The sequence below is a fragment of the Kogia breviceps genome, chromosome 14, assembly GCF_026419965.1.
Source record: "Kogia breviceps isolate mKogBre1 chromosome 14, mKogBre1 haplotype 1, whole genome shotgun sequence".
NCBI classification, from domain to species: Eukaryota; Metazoa; Chordata; class Mammalia; order Artiodactyla; family Physeteridae; genus Kogia; species Kogia breviceps.
In genome coordinates, this window is record NC_081323.1 from 21,238,567 (window position 1) to 21,257,696 (window position 19,130).

Sequence of the window (19,130 nt, forward strand, 5' to 3'; positions counted from 1 at the left end):
TAAGTCAGTGAAAACAAATGAAATTATATACACTGCTAGTTTTATATTAATTTGCTTCCAATTTTACAGATTGCGATTCTGACAGTAAGAATAAATGAGGTGGTCCTTGTAACAACAAAGTTGGATTTAACCAGGAGAAAAGTTGGGTTTTTGCCAGGAGGCTAGAGTGAAGGGAAAAAAGAGCAAAAGGGACTGAGGGTGTGTGTGAGAAGAGTGATTATAAAGACTTTTAAGTGTAACGACTCCAAGCTGAGTAATGAAGAAAAGGAGGCCATGAGGGGAGTAAAGGCTGGGAAAAGGTGGAAGGATCAACAGGCTGTTAAATCTGGTGGGTTTAGTCGTTGGGGTGAGGGATGGTGGCAGCAGAGACAGCGAGCCCAAGAGGCCTCCGTGTTGTCTTCTCCAACTAAGCGCACTCCTGCCTGAAGGTCTTCCCGCTCCCTCCACCTGGGGGGCACTGCCTTCCCTTAGGTCTCCTAACAGCCTGCTTCTTCATCGGGGGGCCTCTGATCAAAGCCCATCGCATCAGGAAGACCTCCCTGGGCACTTCTGGAACAGCGTCTCCACCCCCACACCTCTGCTTTCCTTTCCTTTGGGGCACTTAACCTGTGACGGGATGTGGGTGCGGCCCCTAGAGCAGATGCCACATGGGGTGCCTCAAATGTCTGTTGAGTGAAGGAAGTACTTCAGGAGTAACCTTGATTTCCTTTAAATGGATATGGAGGAAGTGAGTGAAGCAGCCAAGGTAAGGGACTGGAAGGAGAAAATGGTGGCCCTCGGACGAGAGTGGAACAAAAGGTCCAAGCTTTTGTAACGGAAAGAACACAGGCTCTGCAGCCTAGGCTGGCAGAAGCACCTGGCACAGAGCACACTCTACATGAGTTCGCACTTCACTCCTTCCTCTCAACTGCCCATGCATAAAGCAGGAAGAATGCCATCTGCCCCTCCCTGTTTAATTGGGGGTGATCATCAAGAGGGCAAAATGACATGACTAATAATACAAACCTGGGGTTCCTGGCACTGAAGGCACTATCACCTATGGGGTATGTCAGTGTACAGTGTAGAAGTCACAGCACTGAATCACAATTTATCTTTTTGGAAAGGTTCATGAGTTTAATGCCTTCCCCACGTCTGCCCCCCGCACACATAATTTGCTGTGGTTTCAAAAGACTTTACTTGTACTGAGTACCACAGGCTGTGGCATGCTAGCATTTCTGCAATAATTCCTAGTCACTATTCAAGCTCGGACTATTCCAGCAGCTTCTTTGTTCAGCATGTGAGTTATGTTTGCAAATCCCAAGATGACAGAGAACCCAACACCATGTGGAAGGTCTGTATTTGCAGACATAAGCATGTCTTGGGGTTTGATGCACTGGAGATATGTCTCCCTCCCCTCATCTTTCACCCAAACTACCTTCTTACCTGTTATTTTTTCCAAAAGAGAAACATCTTGCACTTCCTGGGGTAAAGAAGCAATTTTCTGTCGGACAGTAGCATCCCCTGATGCAGCATTTTCTAGGTCCTGTAAAGCTTTGATTAGTTCCTCAGTCTGTACAATGAAAACACAAAACAACACTATCCATTAAGACATATGAAGATATGGGGTTTAAAGAAACTTATCTGGAGTTAAACGAGGTGGAGGCAAATTCTAAATATGATCATCCCTGACATTAAAAGAAAATCATTGTTCTTATCCCAGAGTGTACACTGAAATCAATGATACAAATTCTAAGAGAATGTACATAATTTTTCTAAGTCCATGGTAGAACACAAATGAAATTCTACATAACTGTGAAAAAATTTTTTTAAAGAACATGTTTTTGGCAACTTAAGAAAATGGAGTCTGGTTCATACTGTTTAGTTTCAAAGGAGGCATGATCGCTAGTACAGAATGGCCTCTAGTTTAGAATAAAAGTACACATGTCAAATGCTTAGCAATTTGTGTGTTGACTGATTAAATGAAATGACACTACCTACTTCAATTCTTTCTTGAATTTGCTCTACAAAATGAATATCACAAAGATGACATCTTTGATTTTGGCAGTCACTCCCAAAATTAAATGTGTCAAGCTCATTAGTTACAAACAAAGAGGGAAGAAAACCAAGAAGAGCAAACCAAGAATGCATCTTCTGTGTATACCAGAAAGGGTTTTTTTTTAGTTGTCAGGAAACATACAACGCCAACAGGTTAGCTAGTCCATAATGACCCTAAGGCTACCATGTAGATGGTAGTCAGGTTATCCTGAAAGTTGGTAATTCAGGCTGTTCTCTTGAAAGTTTTTAAATGCAAAGATATATGGCCTAACACTGCTTTCATCTGACCCCCGGACTAATTCAACATTTTAACATAACACAAATCAGACATGCTTCCTATTTACACAAGCCTTAAACACACCCATGTGTAATAAAATAAAGCTGTTTTAGGCAAAATGAGAGGCAGTGCAACTCAGTGAAAAGAGCTCTGAAGTCAGTCAGACCCAGATTCAATTAAAACACTGGGCAAGTTTACTTAATCTGTCTCCTTGAGCCTCACTTTCTTTGACTGTAAATGAATAACTACATAAACAAACAGCTAAAACCAACCAGTTAGTTCATGAACTAACTTACACAAAGGGTCAAACAAAGCAGATACACGGCTAAAAATTCAATAAATGCTAGCTCCCTGTTTTAATATTTAAATAGGTTATAGTGTAGTAAATTTGCTACTGCTACACAGACTGTCCTTACAAACTAATATGTTGTTCACTTTTAAGAAACAACCATGCTATTGGAGACAAGCCATGGTAGAGGACTTTTGAATGCCTTTGTACCATTATCTACTCCTTTACAACAGTCTATTTTTTTAAAGAAGAGTTTCAATTTCTAGGAGTGACAAAACCCAAATCCAAACACTCTTACAAATCCATCCCAGATTCAGGGTTTGCAAAGACAAAATCAAGCCTGCTGTCCAGCAAGCTTCATTAGGTGGATCTTGCACCCAGTGCCAAGAGCTGCCCTCTGGTGATTCCATACTATTGGTCCCTGGCGCCACCCTGTGGCCAGAATCTTCAACTAGAGGTCACTTCAAGCCACTCTGCCCTACTCTCTGGGGGTCAAGACATACCAAGAGGGGTCCTGCAGAAGGATCTTGGGGAGAGTAGCTTCCAGGGTAGTCGTCATCCTCCTCCTCTTGTATCTGCTGAAAAGTTCGCTTTAGAGATTTCTTCTCCTCTGTTGCTAGAAGAAAAAAAGTGACAAATTTGCATCACCACAGCCTGTACAGGTAAGAGTCAAAAACTATGCACAATGGGTCGCAAGTAAGAAAGGGTAGAAGGGGTGTACATTTCCAGAGATGGTTTAACATAAACCTTTAAGCCACTTATTTTCAATTGGTGGTCATCCCCTATGTTACTGAAAAGAGTCAAAATGGCCTCAGTCTATCATCTCAGATTGACTCACTGGAAAAATACTACTGGAAAAAAACATCTAAAAGTGAAATTTACCAAACTAACACATTTCATTTAAAAAGTCATTATCTTAAAAAAAAAAAAGTTAACAGAAGTAAGAAGGTAAGAAACTTCATCAGAAAATGTAATGTGTAATGAAGCAAGCTGTTGTGTGCAAGGGTTTGTAGGGAATATACCGTGTACAAAATGAGATACTTTACACTTTCCAGGGTCACTTCAGAAAATAAACAGTAGAGAGAGACCCATCAATAAAATTGTGCCAAAAGCTCTAAAAACAAACATCCTTTAAACTATCCCTTTAAGAACAAAACAAACCTAGTTTTACCTTAAAATTTAAAATAACCATTACTGAGCATTATGACATATTACTGAGAGAAATTACATAAGTCACCATTTTAAAATTAACCACTTCTGAGGCTAACAGTTTACATTTTTTAATTATCCATACCACGTGCTTTTAAATTGTTATGATAGATGTGTTAATTCCAAAATTATTCCTTTTGCATTAAATTGGACAATACAAAATAAATGCCAAACAACTGAGGGACATAAATAAGAAATTCAGGTTTGGAAAGTAAAGAAACTATTGGATGCCTAACATGTGCCAGGCACTGCAATAGCTTCTTTACATTTGATCCTTCCAACAATTCTAAGATGTACAATAGTATCTCCACTTTAAAGGTGAGAAAATAAAGATCCAGAGAGGCTAAATAACTCATGTAATGGTATGATTTCAAAATCTGTGCTCTTTCCACTGAATTCAACTTACTTAGCATCACACAATTTCCATCTCATCTGTCAAATGAGGGTCACCATGCACCTGCCTCAGAACTCTGTGAGATATAAACAGAATCATGTACACTTCCTGCTTGATTCAACATTTTCTTCTGGAACCCAGGATGTAGTTCCTGTTCTCAACCTTACTATTAACTGACCAGGCTATGTTTGATGTGAAAGCCAAGTCAATATCGTGGATTTTATTTTTTCTTCATGTTTTTGTTTGTTCTGCTAAAGAAGAGAAACAGCAGCATTTGCATTACTGGCAGTCCTGTCTTTACACTATTCTATTATGCACAGACTTATTACCACAGTTTGGTTAAATGACACTATTCCCCCAACAACAGAGTTCAAATTTCAGTTACCATGGCATATTTACTCTGTGTAATTGCATAAACAACAAACCCTTGCTGCTAACTTTAGTCCACAAATCACTACATAAATAATAGAAATGCATCATGATTAGTGACTGCATCACTTCTCCCAAGGTCAGTAACTGGTTACTGCACCTCCGTTACTCAGTTCACACACAGACTGTAACAAAGTGTTTAGTTGGGTTGTTAGTCTCCCAGTGACAAAATCCACGTGACATTTTAAAAACTAAATAATCAAAACAGGGAACTGACTGACAAAGATCAAAGAGCAGCAAAGAAACTAAAACGAAAGTTTACGCTGGAAATGAAGTTCGCATGGAACACAAATGGGGCTGTAGAAGAAACAGCTGGCTGTGGGGATGCCGGCACTGCCATGCTCTTCTAGAGACACCGGATCCGCAGCCAGAGGAATTTAGTGAAGGCCAACTCTTCAACATAAATGAAGAATGTGGCTGTGATGAAAAGGATGACAATGTCCCAGAGGAAGCGATGCTGACAAAAAACTTCACTTTAAAGGAACTCTGAGATACTTCACAACACTGAAAGCACAAAGGATAAAATGTTGGAAGCTGATCCAAATTTCGGAAGGAGTATGACAAAAACGGAAAAGATGAAACAAGCTTTGTTCAAACCGCTCTTGATAAGTTTGTTAGAGAGAAATAAACACTTCAACTCACAATGTTTCTAATTTATGTTACAGCACGCTAAATAAGTCTTAATTTTACTATTTTTTTGTTTTCCTATACAATTGTAATCAACAGTGAGTTTTTAATTCTTTGGTAAAAAAATTTTAAGTCACAGAATAATTGTAATTTTTCCCATTGATTATTAAGATCACTCTGTACGGTTTCAGCTTGAACAGTCATTTTTACAGTCCTGCACTCCTATGCAAAGCAAGGACGTCTGTTATTTTCCAAACAGAAAATCTGTAAGGATATAATCTGCATATGAAATATCTAACAGTACTTTGCATACAGTGGCTGCCTAATTAATGTGTAGTGTGTGGTATGACCCGTGTAAACATTTAGCCATTACAGCATCAAAGTGGCCATGTTTGATGACTAGCCACTAGAGAATGTAAGCATAAGAGCAAAAAAACAAAATTTACAGTATTGTTCTGTTCACTTCCAAACACCTAGAAGAATGCTCAATAAATAATTGTTAAACACTAAAGAAGGTAGAAAAAAAAATAAAACTTGAATCCTTCAGTTTTCCAACTCTCATACAGAAATTATTATATATAAAAACTACACATCACTGAACATCTCAGGACACTCAGAATCACTGGATTTTGGCACTGGAAGGCCTTAGGCAGACCTATGTATTTGCTTTCCCCACTGCTCCCCACCTCATTTTTCATGAGAATGTCAAGGCCCACCGGCTGTGGTGTGTCCAAAGCCAGAGAGCTCATTAGTCTAAGTCTGGGTCAGACAGCAAAAGTCTTCTGTCTCCTAATCCGGAGTTCTTTTTACCACTTCATGCTGCCACTCACTTCCAGCAATGCAAAACCAAAATCAAACTGATGACAATTTTAGGGCCATTTCTGTCCTTCGCCATACTGATGGAAGAGGGTATAACAGGAGGTAACCGTTATCATCCTACTTTTCCAGTTCTCTCATATCTCCACTAGAGAACCTACTGGAAATAAATTATTCATCATTTCCCCCACAGGGCTCCTCCTTTCCTGAGCTACCTATTACCATTATGAACACTGCCACTGGCCCCATCTTCCAGGTACAATGCCTTGGAGGACAGTGGAATCTTTCCCAAAGTTCCAACTTCTAGCAGATTCCAAAATTGTGAGGAATTCTTCCTTACATCCTCTTTCTGCTCCTTCCCAAAGCCTCTTATCAGCCACCTGTCCTTTCGCATGCCTTGTCCAGACCGCTGTCCCAGCTGGGCTCTCTGCCTCTTCTAGTCACTCTTGCAACTTAGACTACACCATCTTCCTAGAGCTGAGCTCTCACCCCATCATGCCTCTACTCAAAACCCTGAAAAGGCCACCTAAGTTCAAAGTGTCCTTGGTGATGGTAACAGCAGAACCACCTTGAGCACTCCCTTCCAACGGTCATCCTCTCCCTCCAGCCCCCACAGCATCGGGGCCTCTCTTGAAAGCGCTGGGCCCTTGCCACTTTGCGTGGCAACTGGCAGGCACAGGCCTCACCTCTCCGATCGAAACAGCAAGTGTCTTATTCCTTTACATCGCTATAATACCCAGGAAAGTGTCAACACACCTGAGTCTGAAACTTCTTGAAGGCAGAGGAAGCATAGCGACTGCAAAGCCCTAGTGCTGTGCCGGAAATGACTATCCCTGCTTCCCTTTACACAAACCAGACTCTCCCCTGCTCATGTGTACAGAATTAGCAGCGAGAAGGCCCAGTATTCTCAATCGAGTCAGACAACCATTAAAATGACCCAGGAAATCTGCCAGTCCTGTTCCTGTGTCTGAACTTCAGATCAGGCACCGTCCGCTATCAATTCGGCTCTGACCACAGGTGATACACTTACTCCTTTTTTCACTTTCTCAACCACTCTGTTTATAGGCAGGGCAAACACTACAGGGGCCAAAATCCTTCTGTCCTTATTGCATACTTTCTGTTCTATCCTTCAACACATCCCTGTGTCTTCACGGGACCTTGTACTAGCTAACCTTCAAGTAATCTGGTTACCTAAGGGTTTATGGTATGCCTCTTAGAGACCTGTGATAGAATTTCAGACACTATGGCAGACTGTGAAACTAATTTTAAGGCAAAAAGTTAGCCTGAAGGATCCCAAATCACATTACAAAATGCAGTCATCTACCCGTAAAGCTGGATCATTCTAAATAATCCACTTGAAATTTCTAGGATTGAAAAAAGAGAACCCCCCCCACAGATTTTATATTACTTTTTAAAATAACATCTTCATTGGAGTATAATTGCTTTACAATGGTGTGTTAGTTTCTGCTTTATAACAAATATGGGGATATACATATATCCCCATATCTCCTCCCTCTTGCATCTCCCTCCCACCCTCCCTATCCCATCCCTCTAGGTGGTCACAAAGCACCGAGCTGATCTCCCTGTGCTGTGCAGCTGCTTCCCACTAGCTATCTATTTTACATTTGGTAGTGTATATATGTCCATGCCACTCTCTCACTTCATCCCAGCTTACCCTTCCCATTCCCTGTGTCCTTAAGTCCATTCTCTACGTCTGCGTCTTTATTCCTGTCTTGCCCCTAGGTTCTTCTGAACCTTTTTTTTTTTTTTTTAAGATTCCATATATATGTGTTAGCATATGGTATTTGTTTTACTCGTTCTGACTTATTTCACTCTGTATAACAGTCGCTAGGTCCATCCACCTCACTACAAATAACTCAGTTTCGGGCTTCCCTGGTGGCGCAGTGGTTGAGAGTCCGCTTGCCAATGCAGGGGACGTGGGTTCGAGCCCTGGTCTGGGAAGATCCCACATGCCGCGTAACAACTAGGCTAGTGAGCCACAATCACAGAGCCTGTGTTCCGCAACGAGAGGCTGCGCCAGAGAGAGCCCCGCGCACCCTGATGAAGAGTTGCCCCCGCTTCACGCAACTAGAGAAAGCCTTTGCACAGAAACGAAGACCCAACACAGTCAAAAATAAATAAATCAATATTTTTTAAAATAGAGACTCTTTTAAAAAAAAACAACTCAGTTTCATTTCTTTTTATGGCTGAGTAATATTCCATTGTATATGTGTTCCACATCTTCTTTATCCATTCATCTGTCAATGGACACTTAGGTGCTTCCATGTCCTGGCTATTGTCAATAGAGCTGCAAGGAACACTGTGGTACATGACTCTTTTTGAATTATGGTTTTCTCGGGGTATATGCCCAGTAGTGGGATTGCTGGATTGTATGGTAGTGCTATTTTTAGTTTTTTAAGGAACCTCCATACTGTTCTCCATAGTGGCTGTATCAATTTACATTCCCAATAACAGTGCAAGAGGGTTCCCTTTTCTCCACACCCTCTCCAGCATTTATTGTTTGTAGATTTTTTGATGATGGCCATTCTGACAGGTGTGAGGTGATACCTCATTGTAGTTTTGATTTGCATTTCTCTAATGATTAGTGAGGTTGAGCATCTTTTCATGTGTTTGTTGGCAATCTGTGTATCTTCTTTGGAGAAATGTCTGTTTAGGTCTTCTGCCCATTTTTGGATTGGGTTGTTTTTTTTATATTGAGCTGCATGAGCTGCTTGTAAATTTTGGAGGTTAATCTTTTATCAGCTGCTTCATTTGCAAATATTTTCTCCCATTCTGAGGGTTGTCTTTTCATCTTGTTTATGTTTTCCTTTGCTCTGCTAAAGCTTTAAGATTCATTAGGTCCCATTTGTTTACTTTTGTTTTTATTTCCATTTCTATATTACTTTTTTTTTTTTTTTTTTGCGGTATGCGGGCCTCTCACTGTTGTGGCCTCTCCCGTTGCGGAGCACAGGCTCCGAACGCGCAGGCCTAGCGGCCATGGCTCACGGGTTTAGTTGCTCCGCGGCATGTGGGATCTTCCCGGACCAGGGCACGAACCCGTGTCTCCTGCATCGGCAGGCGGATTCTCAACCACTGCGCCACCAGGGAAGCCCTCTATATTACTTTTATAATGAAAAAACAATCAGGAAATACAGTTTCCAACAGCTCCCTCATTCTTTGTCCCCTCCCTGCAAAATAAGGGAGTTTTTTAAATTTTCTTTTTCTTTTTAGGGAGTTTTTTTTAAAAAGCACATTTACCTTTACTTGTAGAGAGAAAAAGATGTGCAACAAAGGGCTGAGACTTGAGGCACAGTTCTGAAAGCACTCTATCTATGTCACCTCACTGAACTGAATGGCCAGGTCCAGACCTGAACCTGGGAAGCTGGGCCTAGAGCTTGTGCTCTTAACCACCATGCTCTCCAGCCTTGCACAAAATCTGGGGGACTGAACATACTAACATGACTCCTCCTACTTTTGCTATTGGTTTGTATTTAGAAACTCAGAATATTAGATATTAGAACTGGGAGGGGGTACCAAATAGAAATCATATGATCACATTAATAACATCTTACATTCATTATCTCAAGTAATCTGCACACAACCCTATGAGGTATTATTACAAGCCATAATAATAGCCATACTGTACAGTGAGAACCTGAGGCTCAGAGAGGTCAAATGCCATGCCCAAGGTCACACAGCTTGGAAGTGACAGAGCTTGGATTCATACTCTGCAAGTCTGATTTCAAACCCTTGCTCTGAATAGCTAAACTAACTATACTAAGGTCCAAGAAAGTTGTGTGACCTGCTCATGAATTCATACCCTCATTCAAGTCTATTGAATCCATGTTCTTTCAAGGAAAAATTATGGTGTGAAGAACACAGGCTTTTAAGTTATATAGACCTGGATTTGAATTCTCTACTTATCAATTATATCTACCTGGACAAAATTACTGTACCCTTGCGAGTCTTAATATCTTCATCTGAAATATGAAAATAATACCTAGTACACAGAGCAGTTGTAAGGATCTAAAATAAATTAACATGAAAAGCAGCCAGCAGAGGGGCTGGTACTGAATAGGTGGCTCAATAAATGCTATTTCCTTTGTATCTACCTTTCCTTTCTAAAGCCTACAACTATAGGATACAGTGTGATTTACATGGGACTGAAGTTCCACTCAGTCAAGCAACAGCATGAGTATTCCCAAGAATACAGAGACAACTTTAGAATCACTGGGTCTTATACCTGACATTGAAAAAAGAAAGAAAAAAACCCCACAGATTTTAAATTACAGGTACACAAACTCAAGAAAACTCCAGTTCTAAAACAAAATTCCTAAGCTCACACGTTCTCCAACATTAGAAATGTCAGCTCCACAGGAACATTTTTATTCTAAAAGTAAACTCTGTAAAGTTGTCTGAAGACAAAGAATTAGCCTTGAATTAAGGTTGAAATGTAAAAGGACTATTTAAATTTGGAAATAAGCTTCTGGAAAACTCATCAATATTTTGAAAGGATTGTGTAAAATATTCTGATAACTCAGGTCCAAAGAAGACAGTGAGAAGACAGAGTGAGTTAGCTGAGACAAACACATTGGAACTTTTTGATATGTGTTTTCATCTTTACAAACTACATTAGAGGAATACTGCCTCTATTGCTGTTAATGTCTAGACACTCAAAAAAAAAAAAAAAATCAGAAAAAAAATCAGAAACCCAATGGAGCTATTTTCAAATCTAGCACTGCCACAAATTCCCCAATTTGTCTGACTGCTCCCTGAGTGCAAAACAATTTCTCACTCCTCTCTTGCTCTTTCCTATACTGTCTAGCATAGCTATTTACTCAAAGCATATGCTTGGCAAATGCTTGTTTAATTGAAATTCAACACTTAGCTTCAAACATCATCTTTCAGAGCTCTCCTACTTGCCCAAAGGTGTTTTGGAAAAAATCAGCACTGTTTACCAATGGACTTCAAGTCAGAGGAGAGAAAAGAATGCTGGATAATTCCCGAACACTATGTAGAATACTTCCAAAGGACACAACACAAACACTGCCAGAATCCAATCCAATCCCAATTTCTATCAATTCCAAGTAAAACAACAATGACCTGCACACTGAAAGCACTTAAGTCATTCTTAGAAAGCCTCTAAACCTCTAGTTTCACAGGAAAGTTACTCCACCTTAAAACGCATATAAACTCAGACCTGGAAGAGATCATGAAAGGTATACAATAAAAAGAGTTGCTGAATGAATGATATTATCACATATGCTAATTGTGGCTAAGTTCTATTGCAGAGGCATGTACAAAGTCCCAGAGGAAGATGGAGGGAATTGGTTACATGTGCCCAGACAAGCTAGCAAAGATGTCAGAATGTGAGTAGCATTCTTAAAGAATAAGTTCACCACACAAAAGGGGCAGAAGGACATTTTAGGCAAAGGTAACAGCAGATGCAAAGGAAGGGGTACCAACAGAGCATCCAGAGGGGAAATTGCTAGGTATGGCCAAAGAATATGGTATATGTGAGAAAATTGGAGAAGAATCTGGAAAAGTAGAGTAGTTCACATTATAAAGGGTCCTAAATACTATGTTAGTATTTGGACTTGATCCTCCAGGCAACGAGCATGTGTACAGTCAGATCAGATCTGTAGCTTCGAAACATACCATGCCAGCTAGAATTAAGTCACAACTAACTGGAAGCCAAAGAACCAAATAACATTTGATCTTACTCCTCTTTAAAAGAAAAAATAACATAGCTTTTAAGAAGGACTTGGTAAAATTCACACACATACATGAACACACTATCTCAGAATATTCTGGGTTCAATAAGGACCAAAACAAATTTTAGACAGCAGCTGGCAACCATCAAAAGTATGTCCCCAAACCACATCAATATTTAATGAAACCAAGTTCCAAAAGGGCTGAAGGACTTATCCAAGATCCTATGATAGTTAGCAGCAAGGCTCGGACAAAATCTTAGCCCAGAGTACTTCTTAGTTTGCCATAACTCTGAACAATTTTGTTGTTCCTTTTCCTTGTGCAAGGAAAGTCTCTGAAAGGCATAAGCGTGCCAAGGAGAATACAGATCAAAAGGTAGGATATGAGATGATGAATAGCATGAATACTAGAACCAGGCTTACACACTGCAAGCACTACATAAATTCTCACCATCGTTTATGATCATCTCTCTCTGAAGAATCATATAATCGCTGGTGGTTCACAGCAACCCCCACTGCAGCTTTTCATATGTGATTCGAAAGTAGGCAAAGACCAAGAGCTGTAAACATGTGGTGATGTTTCTACCTTTGGGGGGAGGGCTCTTGGAGTCCTCCATAGACAGCTTCAGCTGCTGTATGAACTCGCCGCCATACACACTTCTTTCTTGCCAGATGTTCAGCAATCTTTCTAAAGGTTTTTTACAGCCTTCATCTGCCTCTCTGCCCAGAAAAGATGAAAAGATATATATAAGCTTAAGATTTTTTGCTTTTAATTAGGACAGATTTACTTTTAAAAAAAAGGAACAAAAACCAGCAACTGACTAAATGATTTACATATTTAAAAACAGAAGGAAGAGTAAGGTACATACTGTACTTAATGGATATTCAAAACTTGACCAGAAACTACATTCTTCCTGCGGTGTGTAGGGAAGAGAGAGGGATTATGTTACAGAATTAATCTGTGTCTTTTATCCTCTTTGAAAGATGGGGCAAATAGGGCAAAAAGCCAAAGGCTGATTTTTACTGACAGAGAATTATCAAAAATCAATCATATCAATTGTGACAGCTTGCTTTTTACAAGGCATTCACTGAAATCTAGTGCCAGATATACTGCTGGAAATTAAAGCAGGCCAAAATTTTTAAGGACAGGAAAAAAATGATTAAAACCAAATGTTTAAAGTGGGGAAGATATTCATAACTCATCAATGCTAACACACCAACACCTTTAAATATGTATAAATACAATCGTACACACATATATGTCAAGACTGATCTCAACTTTAAACTCACTACCTCATAATTATTTTAATTCCAGGCTAGGTCTGTATTCCAGATTCACACAAAGGTGTCTAGCAGATAATCTGAGAACACACCGAGCATAATACAGTCCTTTGTAATTTATATCTCAATGAAAGAAGCTAGTTTTTTTCCTGACATATTACTCTCTTAAAACGTCTCTCTCTTATTTTTCAGTGAGATGACCATAACTCGCGCTCAGGGTGAAACAGTTGTTTACCATCAAGTGTCAGATGGCAAGAGGAAGCATGGCGGAAGCCTTTCCGGAAGGAAAACAAATTCCCTCACCATGTACTGTGTTGCTATGAATTGTTCTGTTCTGTGAGGCTGTCTAGACGTCAATGACCTTACACTGAGGAACTATAAACAAGAAGGGTTACCCTGACATCTTAGTATCTAAGTCAGTATCTTTAGTAGGAACCTCAAGAAGAAACCATATAAAATTCAACTCAGATGGGAATTTCACCCACCCCCAGCCCTAACGGCACTTTTCAAAAACTTATGTTAACACTCAAGATGAGCTGAGTTTTCAGCCTAATCTGGTCAGATTGTATTACTTATGAATTATTAGCAGCAAATTTAACTAAACTGGGGGTTAAAGTACTAACTAAATCGGGATACATACAAATTAATTATTCTATTGATAAAGCTTTTTTTTTAAGTCAGAGGTCAGGGTGAGGGGGAAAATGGGGAAAAGAAATTCCACTGATATTTATAAAACTTAAAGATATGACCTTGATATTTATAATGAAAACATCTCTACTCCATCTTCAAAATACATCTAGAAACAAATTACTTCTCACCTCTTTCTCTGCTCTCAGCCTGATCCAAGCCACTATCATCTCTTGTCTGATTACTGCAACAGCCTCATTATTAGTCTCCCTGCTTCCACCCTGTCCTCCAACCATCTACTCTCAAGTTTTAAAAATCCAATCCTAACTGTTGTGTTAAGGTAGATCATGTTGCTCCTTTGCTCAAAACTTCCAATGGTTCTTCCTGGTCTCCCTCAGAATAAAAGTGAAAGTCTTAATGAACCCTACAAAGCCCTTCTCAGCCCAGCCCATTATTTCTCTGACCTGACCTATCCTCACTCTCCCCTCCCTCCTCAACAGCTCCCTGGCCCTCATACCATAAAGTGTAGGACCTTTGCACTTAGCTTGGAACCAAGGCTCAGGTCAGGCAAGTCTCCTTTGCTCTCCTCCTTCAGGTGTGTATATTCACACAGCACCTTTTCAGTGAATCCTTTCCTAATCTCCCTACTTAAAATTATACTCCCTACTACTTAATTTTTGTCCACACAATTTATCTTCTGATGTGCTATATATACAGTTTCCCTGTTGTTTATATTCTCTTTCCATTTGAATGTGATTTCCACAAGGGCAGGGATTTGTCTTTTTCCCCCACTGCTATATGCCCTAGAACAAGCACAATAAATATTTAATTGCAATGGTTTTTTTTGAAAAATGTTAGAAAGGTTTCAGTGGGCCATACAATTAGTTAACTTTCAACGACCATTTTACCACATCGAGGTCATTCATGTCAGACATCAATTAAGCATTCATCTGCACATTAAGGTTTATGAAATACTGTGCTTGGAATACAAAGAACAAGGCATAGGTCCTGACCTCTGGGCTCTTGACCCAGCAGCCCCTCACCTCTTCACAGCCTACCTGAGGCTTCATGTTCTAGCAACACTCAACAGTAAGTATTTTCTACTCAGCACTTGCTGCCACTGGTACATGTGCCTATGCTCAAGCTTTCTCCTCTCGCTTGAATGGAATCCCCAAAACAGAACAAGGTGAAGAGCAAAAGGTTCTGAGTAATTCCGGGGCGGGGGGGGGAGAGGAGTGTGTGGAAACAGCAGAAGAATCTGGAGGGATACAGTGGAATTAGATTATAGAGGACCCTAAATGCCATACTAAACATGTGGCCTTTATGCTGAAGGCAATGGGAAGTCCCTAATGTGATCAAATGCAGGCTTTAGAAAAATAAAGTCATTATAATTACTCTAACAAAATCACAACTAATCAGAACTTAACTGGTTGGTACTTTTAACATAAAATCTGTTCTCTGCAAATTCTCTCAAAAGAGAAACCAATCATGAAAACAAATTCTTATAAAGGATTTAGTTAAAAGGGTTGGGAGGGGCGCAACACCCATCCAACCACCATCCACCATTCCTGGGGCTATTTGGGGCTTGATTAAGACTGATAGTGAGTACAGCTACAGTCACACTACTGTATAGTGGATACTGATGCTCAAACCTGTTGTAACCAAAAGATTTTCAAAAGGCTTTCACCACTAAAGGCTACAGCTAAAGGGCGCTCTACTGTAATTAGTGAACATAATTAACCATGATAGGTTAATTCTTTGAGCACTACAGTAACTCAAAGTTTTCCCAGCTAAGGTCTAAAGATATAGACACTACCGTCAAGAAATCTTTTTACTGATGAGGTTTTGCCCTAAGTAGCTCCAATGAAGTGGTAGTCACTTTAGCACCTGAAATTGGATACAACCAAAGCAAAAAAGTCATTTTATGACACAAGGAGCTATCTTTTCAAGTTGTACTAACTCCATTCTAACTTGAGAAATCTTTAAGTGAAAAAACAAAAAAAAATCTTTGCCACTTATGAATGAATAAACTGAAAGATGATAAATAAGTATATATGTAACTTATTTTGCAGAACACAACTTAGTATCTTAATTCTAAATATTTATAAATTCAACCACTGAAAATATGATCTAAAAAGTGAACAGTATGTGTTAAACACACGTAGGACTGCTGCTTTAAGTGTCAGCTGGATACCAGAGGGCCTGCCAAGCCAGCGTGGGGGCCTTTTCTTCCTCTGCAGCTCTAATGGCACTGCCTTGGTATACCATTTGTGTACTTTTCTCTTATCCCATACACAGTAGGCCTATGGCAGGCCTACTCAGGGCATAAATTCTTTCTAAGTATCCTCAGCACTTCCAACAGCACCTCATGTAAAGGTAGAGCAGAAACAGTCCTTTGCAATTGTACAGAAAAGAGTTAACATAGCAGGCCTGAGACTGCTGCCCTGTAGGCCTGCTCACGAGGTTGGCCCTTGACTGGCATCTCAGAACCTGGATTTCAGAAGTGTTCCCATCATTTCCTAACTGATAAGGGTGGTTTACTGTGCTTCAACTGTTTACACAAACAGTATGGTTTATGCTGAACACCTACTTTCCTTCTGGGAGCCTAGAATTTTGGCAGAGTGCCTGTGACCAACCCTAATAAAATCCCTAGGTACTACATCTCCAATGGGCTTCTCAGGTAGAAAACACTTCACATGTGTTGCCACAGTTCAAAGGGGGAGGAATTAAGTATGTCTTGTGTGACTCCACTATGAAAGGACTCTTGGAAGCTTATGCCTCGTCTCCTCTGGACTTCATCCCTTGCACCTTTTCCCTTTGCTAATCTTGCTTTATATCCTTTCACTGTAATAAATCATAGCCAGGAACACAACTATACAGAAGTCCTGTGAGTCCTCCTAGCAAGTCACCAAACCTGGAAGTGGTCTTGGGCACCCATGACTGTTATAACAGGAAATGTACAGACATGTATATGGTGATAATTCCAAATTTATGTCTCCAGAAATCAATTTCCTACTGAGCTTCAAGACTGTTTCATCCATCCACCTATATGGCATCACCCTTTGGAATATCTATTAGCCATCTCAAACTTAACATGGCCAAAACAAAACTCTTGATTTCCTCTACCATATCTTTACCTCAATCTCCACCTCGGTAAACAGCACCATCAGCCATCCACATACTCATGTCAAAAACCTTGAAATAATCTTTGATTTCTCTTTTCCCTCACTACCAAGCTCCCACTAATCCTATCAGTTTTACATGGGGGGGGGGGCACAAATCTACCCATGAAGTAAACAAAGTAAACATTCAACAAGTGGAAGCTATTATCTCCTCAATGCTCCTGAGTCCTAGCCAATGTCATCTCTAGCCTACACTAGAGCAACACCCTCGACTTCATGTCCCTGCCTCTCCCTTGGCCTTTATAATCCATTCTCCACCCCAAGCTGGAAGGATCTCTGAACAAGGCATTTGGAATATATCATTCCCCTGCTTAAAACTCCTCACTGACATCCCATTGGAACAAAATCCTAACTCTCTCCCAAGGCTTACAAGGCATATGTGACTGTCACCTGCCTGCCTCTCTGATCTCACCTGGATGTGACTTTCCCTCTGTTCCTTGTGTTCTAACCACAATGGCCTTCATTCTGATCCTCTTAACATGCCAAGATTATTTGTACCTTAGGTTCTTTTTAATAGCTGTTCCTATTTCGCATGATTACCTCAAATGTCACTTCCTTAGAGAGGCGTTCCTTCACCACACTAGAAAAGATCCCACTCAAGAATGTCATTCTATTTTATTATGTCCATATTATCACTCTCCAAAAGTATCTTATTCATTTTGTCCTTGCCTGCCTTGTTCACTGCTTGCCCCCCTAGTGTCTGGATCAGTACTTTGCACAAAGAAGGCACTTAAATACATCTTGAAGGAAAGATTAAGTGCACAACTATCTCCAAACTGAGAAGAAAACAAGAAGGCATTTGTGTGGAAAATAAGTTTAAAGTCTGGTTACTTAAACTGCTATTCAAATTAAATCTACCCTATGACCTTGGCAGCTTTCTCTGACTTGAGAGGTTTGTTGTTTCTTTCTTAGGGGGTAGGGGGTTTGAGGGAGGAGGTAGGAAATTATCATAAAGAGATTCCTAATCAATTTTAGTCAATATTAACAGGTCCACTATCTTTGTTCATCAATTGGCCACAGAAAAACTGTACAGACAGCACTTCTTACTGTCGATAAGGTGCATCAGGACTGAAGTGGTATGGCTGGACTTTCTATTCTAATAATGGGGGTGGGGGTGGGGGTGGGGAGGGAGCTTAGAGACATGGGGACCTTGAATATAATACCTGAACGGGACCTTAAAAGAACTAGAAGAATGCAAAAAAGAAAGGTAATAGAGCTATCTTTTTTTATTTAAAAGGATCAGGTCTGGGCTTCCCTGGTGGCGCATTGGTTGGGAACCCGCCTGCCGATGCAGGGGACACGGGTTCGTGCCCCGGTCCAGGAGGATCCCGCATGCCGCGGAGTGGCTGGGCCCGTGAGCCATGGCCGCTGAGCCTGCGCGTCCGGAGCCTGTGCTCCGCAACGGGAGAGGCCACAACAGTGAGAGGCCCGCCTAGCACAAAAAAAAAAAAAAAAGGATCAGGTCTATTTTCCCCATAATGCCACAGAATTTGCCAAGACATTTTTACAATGCCTCCTAGATAGGTTTTAAGATGATAACAAGTAGAAAAATTTTTAATCCTGGTATTGCTCATTCCGTCTCCCACCTGCTTTTCTACTTACACTTTTCTGATTTGGGAGCAGCTTATGATTACTGTTCAATTTTTAAGGAAAAATGTTATGTTTACTATCCCTATAGGGAATTACTTTAGTCAATTTCTTATACCCTAAATTTATTAACTTATTCAACAACTACTTACTGAATCCCTACTCTGTGCCAGGGCAGACCACAATGTTGCTCAGCTCCTGGGACACCATTCATATCAAGACTATATAAATGGTATTCCCGAAGGTACAAAACCAGTAGCTCTGTGCCAAATACTCTATTAGGTGTTTGGAATACAGGAAAGAACAAAAAAGAAACAGTCTTTCTCTTCACATAGTTTATAATATAGTATATTCCCATGAATGGGCAAAGACTGTGGATTGAGCATTGCTGTTTTACTTTAGCCTCAAAACTCTAATGAGACAGGTGGTGAGATTCCCTTCTAACTAACCTGGAAATGTGGGCTCAAAAAGCTACATAACACATCCAAGGCCACTCAGTGTTGGAGGCAGACCTACAGCCAACGTCTAGGAAACTGAATTGAATCTCCTCAAAACAGGAAAATGCCTGTCTCCAATTTCAGAGGGCTACTCTAGTAGTCTGTTCTAAGCTTATTCTCTGTTATGACGACTCTATTTTTTCAAGTTCCCAAACATTCTGCTTCTTCAG

At 40.3% G+C, this 19,130-nt stretch overlaps 1 protein-coding gene across 5 annotated transcripts in view; it reads right to left on the bottom strand.

Annotated features, from left to right (window-relative positions):
• The window catches only part of RPRD1B (regulation of nuclear pre-mRNA domain containing 1B), a 92,913-nt gene that overhangs the window by 65,872 nt on the left and 7,911 nt on the right, over positions 1 to 19,130 (bottom strand). For 4 of the 5 annotated variants that reach the window (XM_067013128.1, XM_067013126.1, XM_059038922.2 and 1 more), the window contains exons 3-5: positions 12,373 to 12,506; positions 3,104 to 3,216; positions 1,423 to 1,549 (exon numbers count right to left, since the gene is read on the bottom strand). In XM_067013128.1, the coding sequence (XP_066869229.1) occupies positions 1,423 to 1,549; positions 3,104 to 3,216; positions 12,373 to 12,506 (374 nt within the window). The remainder of the gene's footprint in view (positions 1 to 1,422; positions 1,550 to 3,103; positions 3,217 to 12,372; positions 12,507 to 19,130) is intronic. The other variant, XM_059038925.2, reaches the window with a different exon arrangement.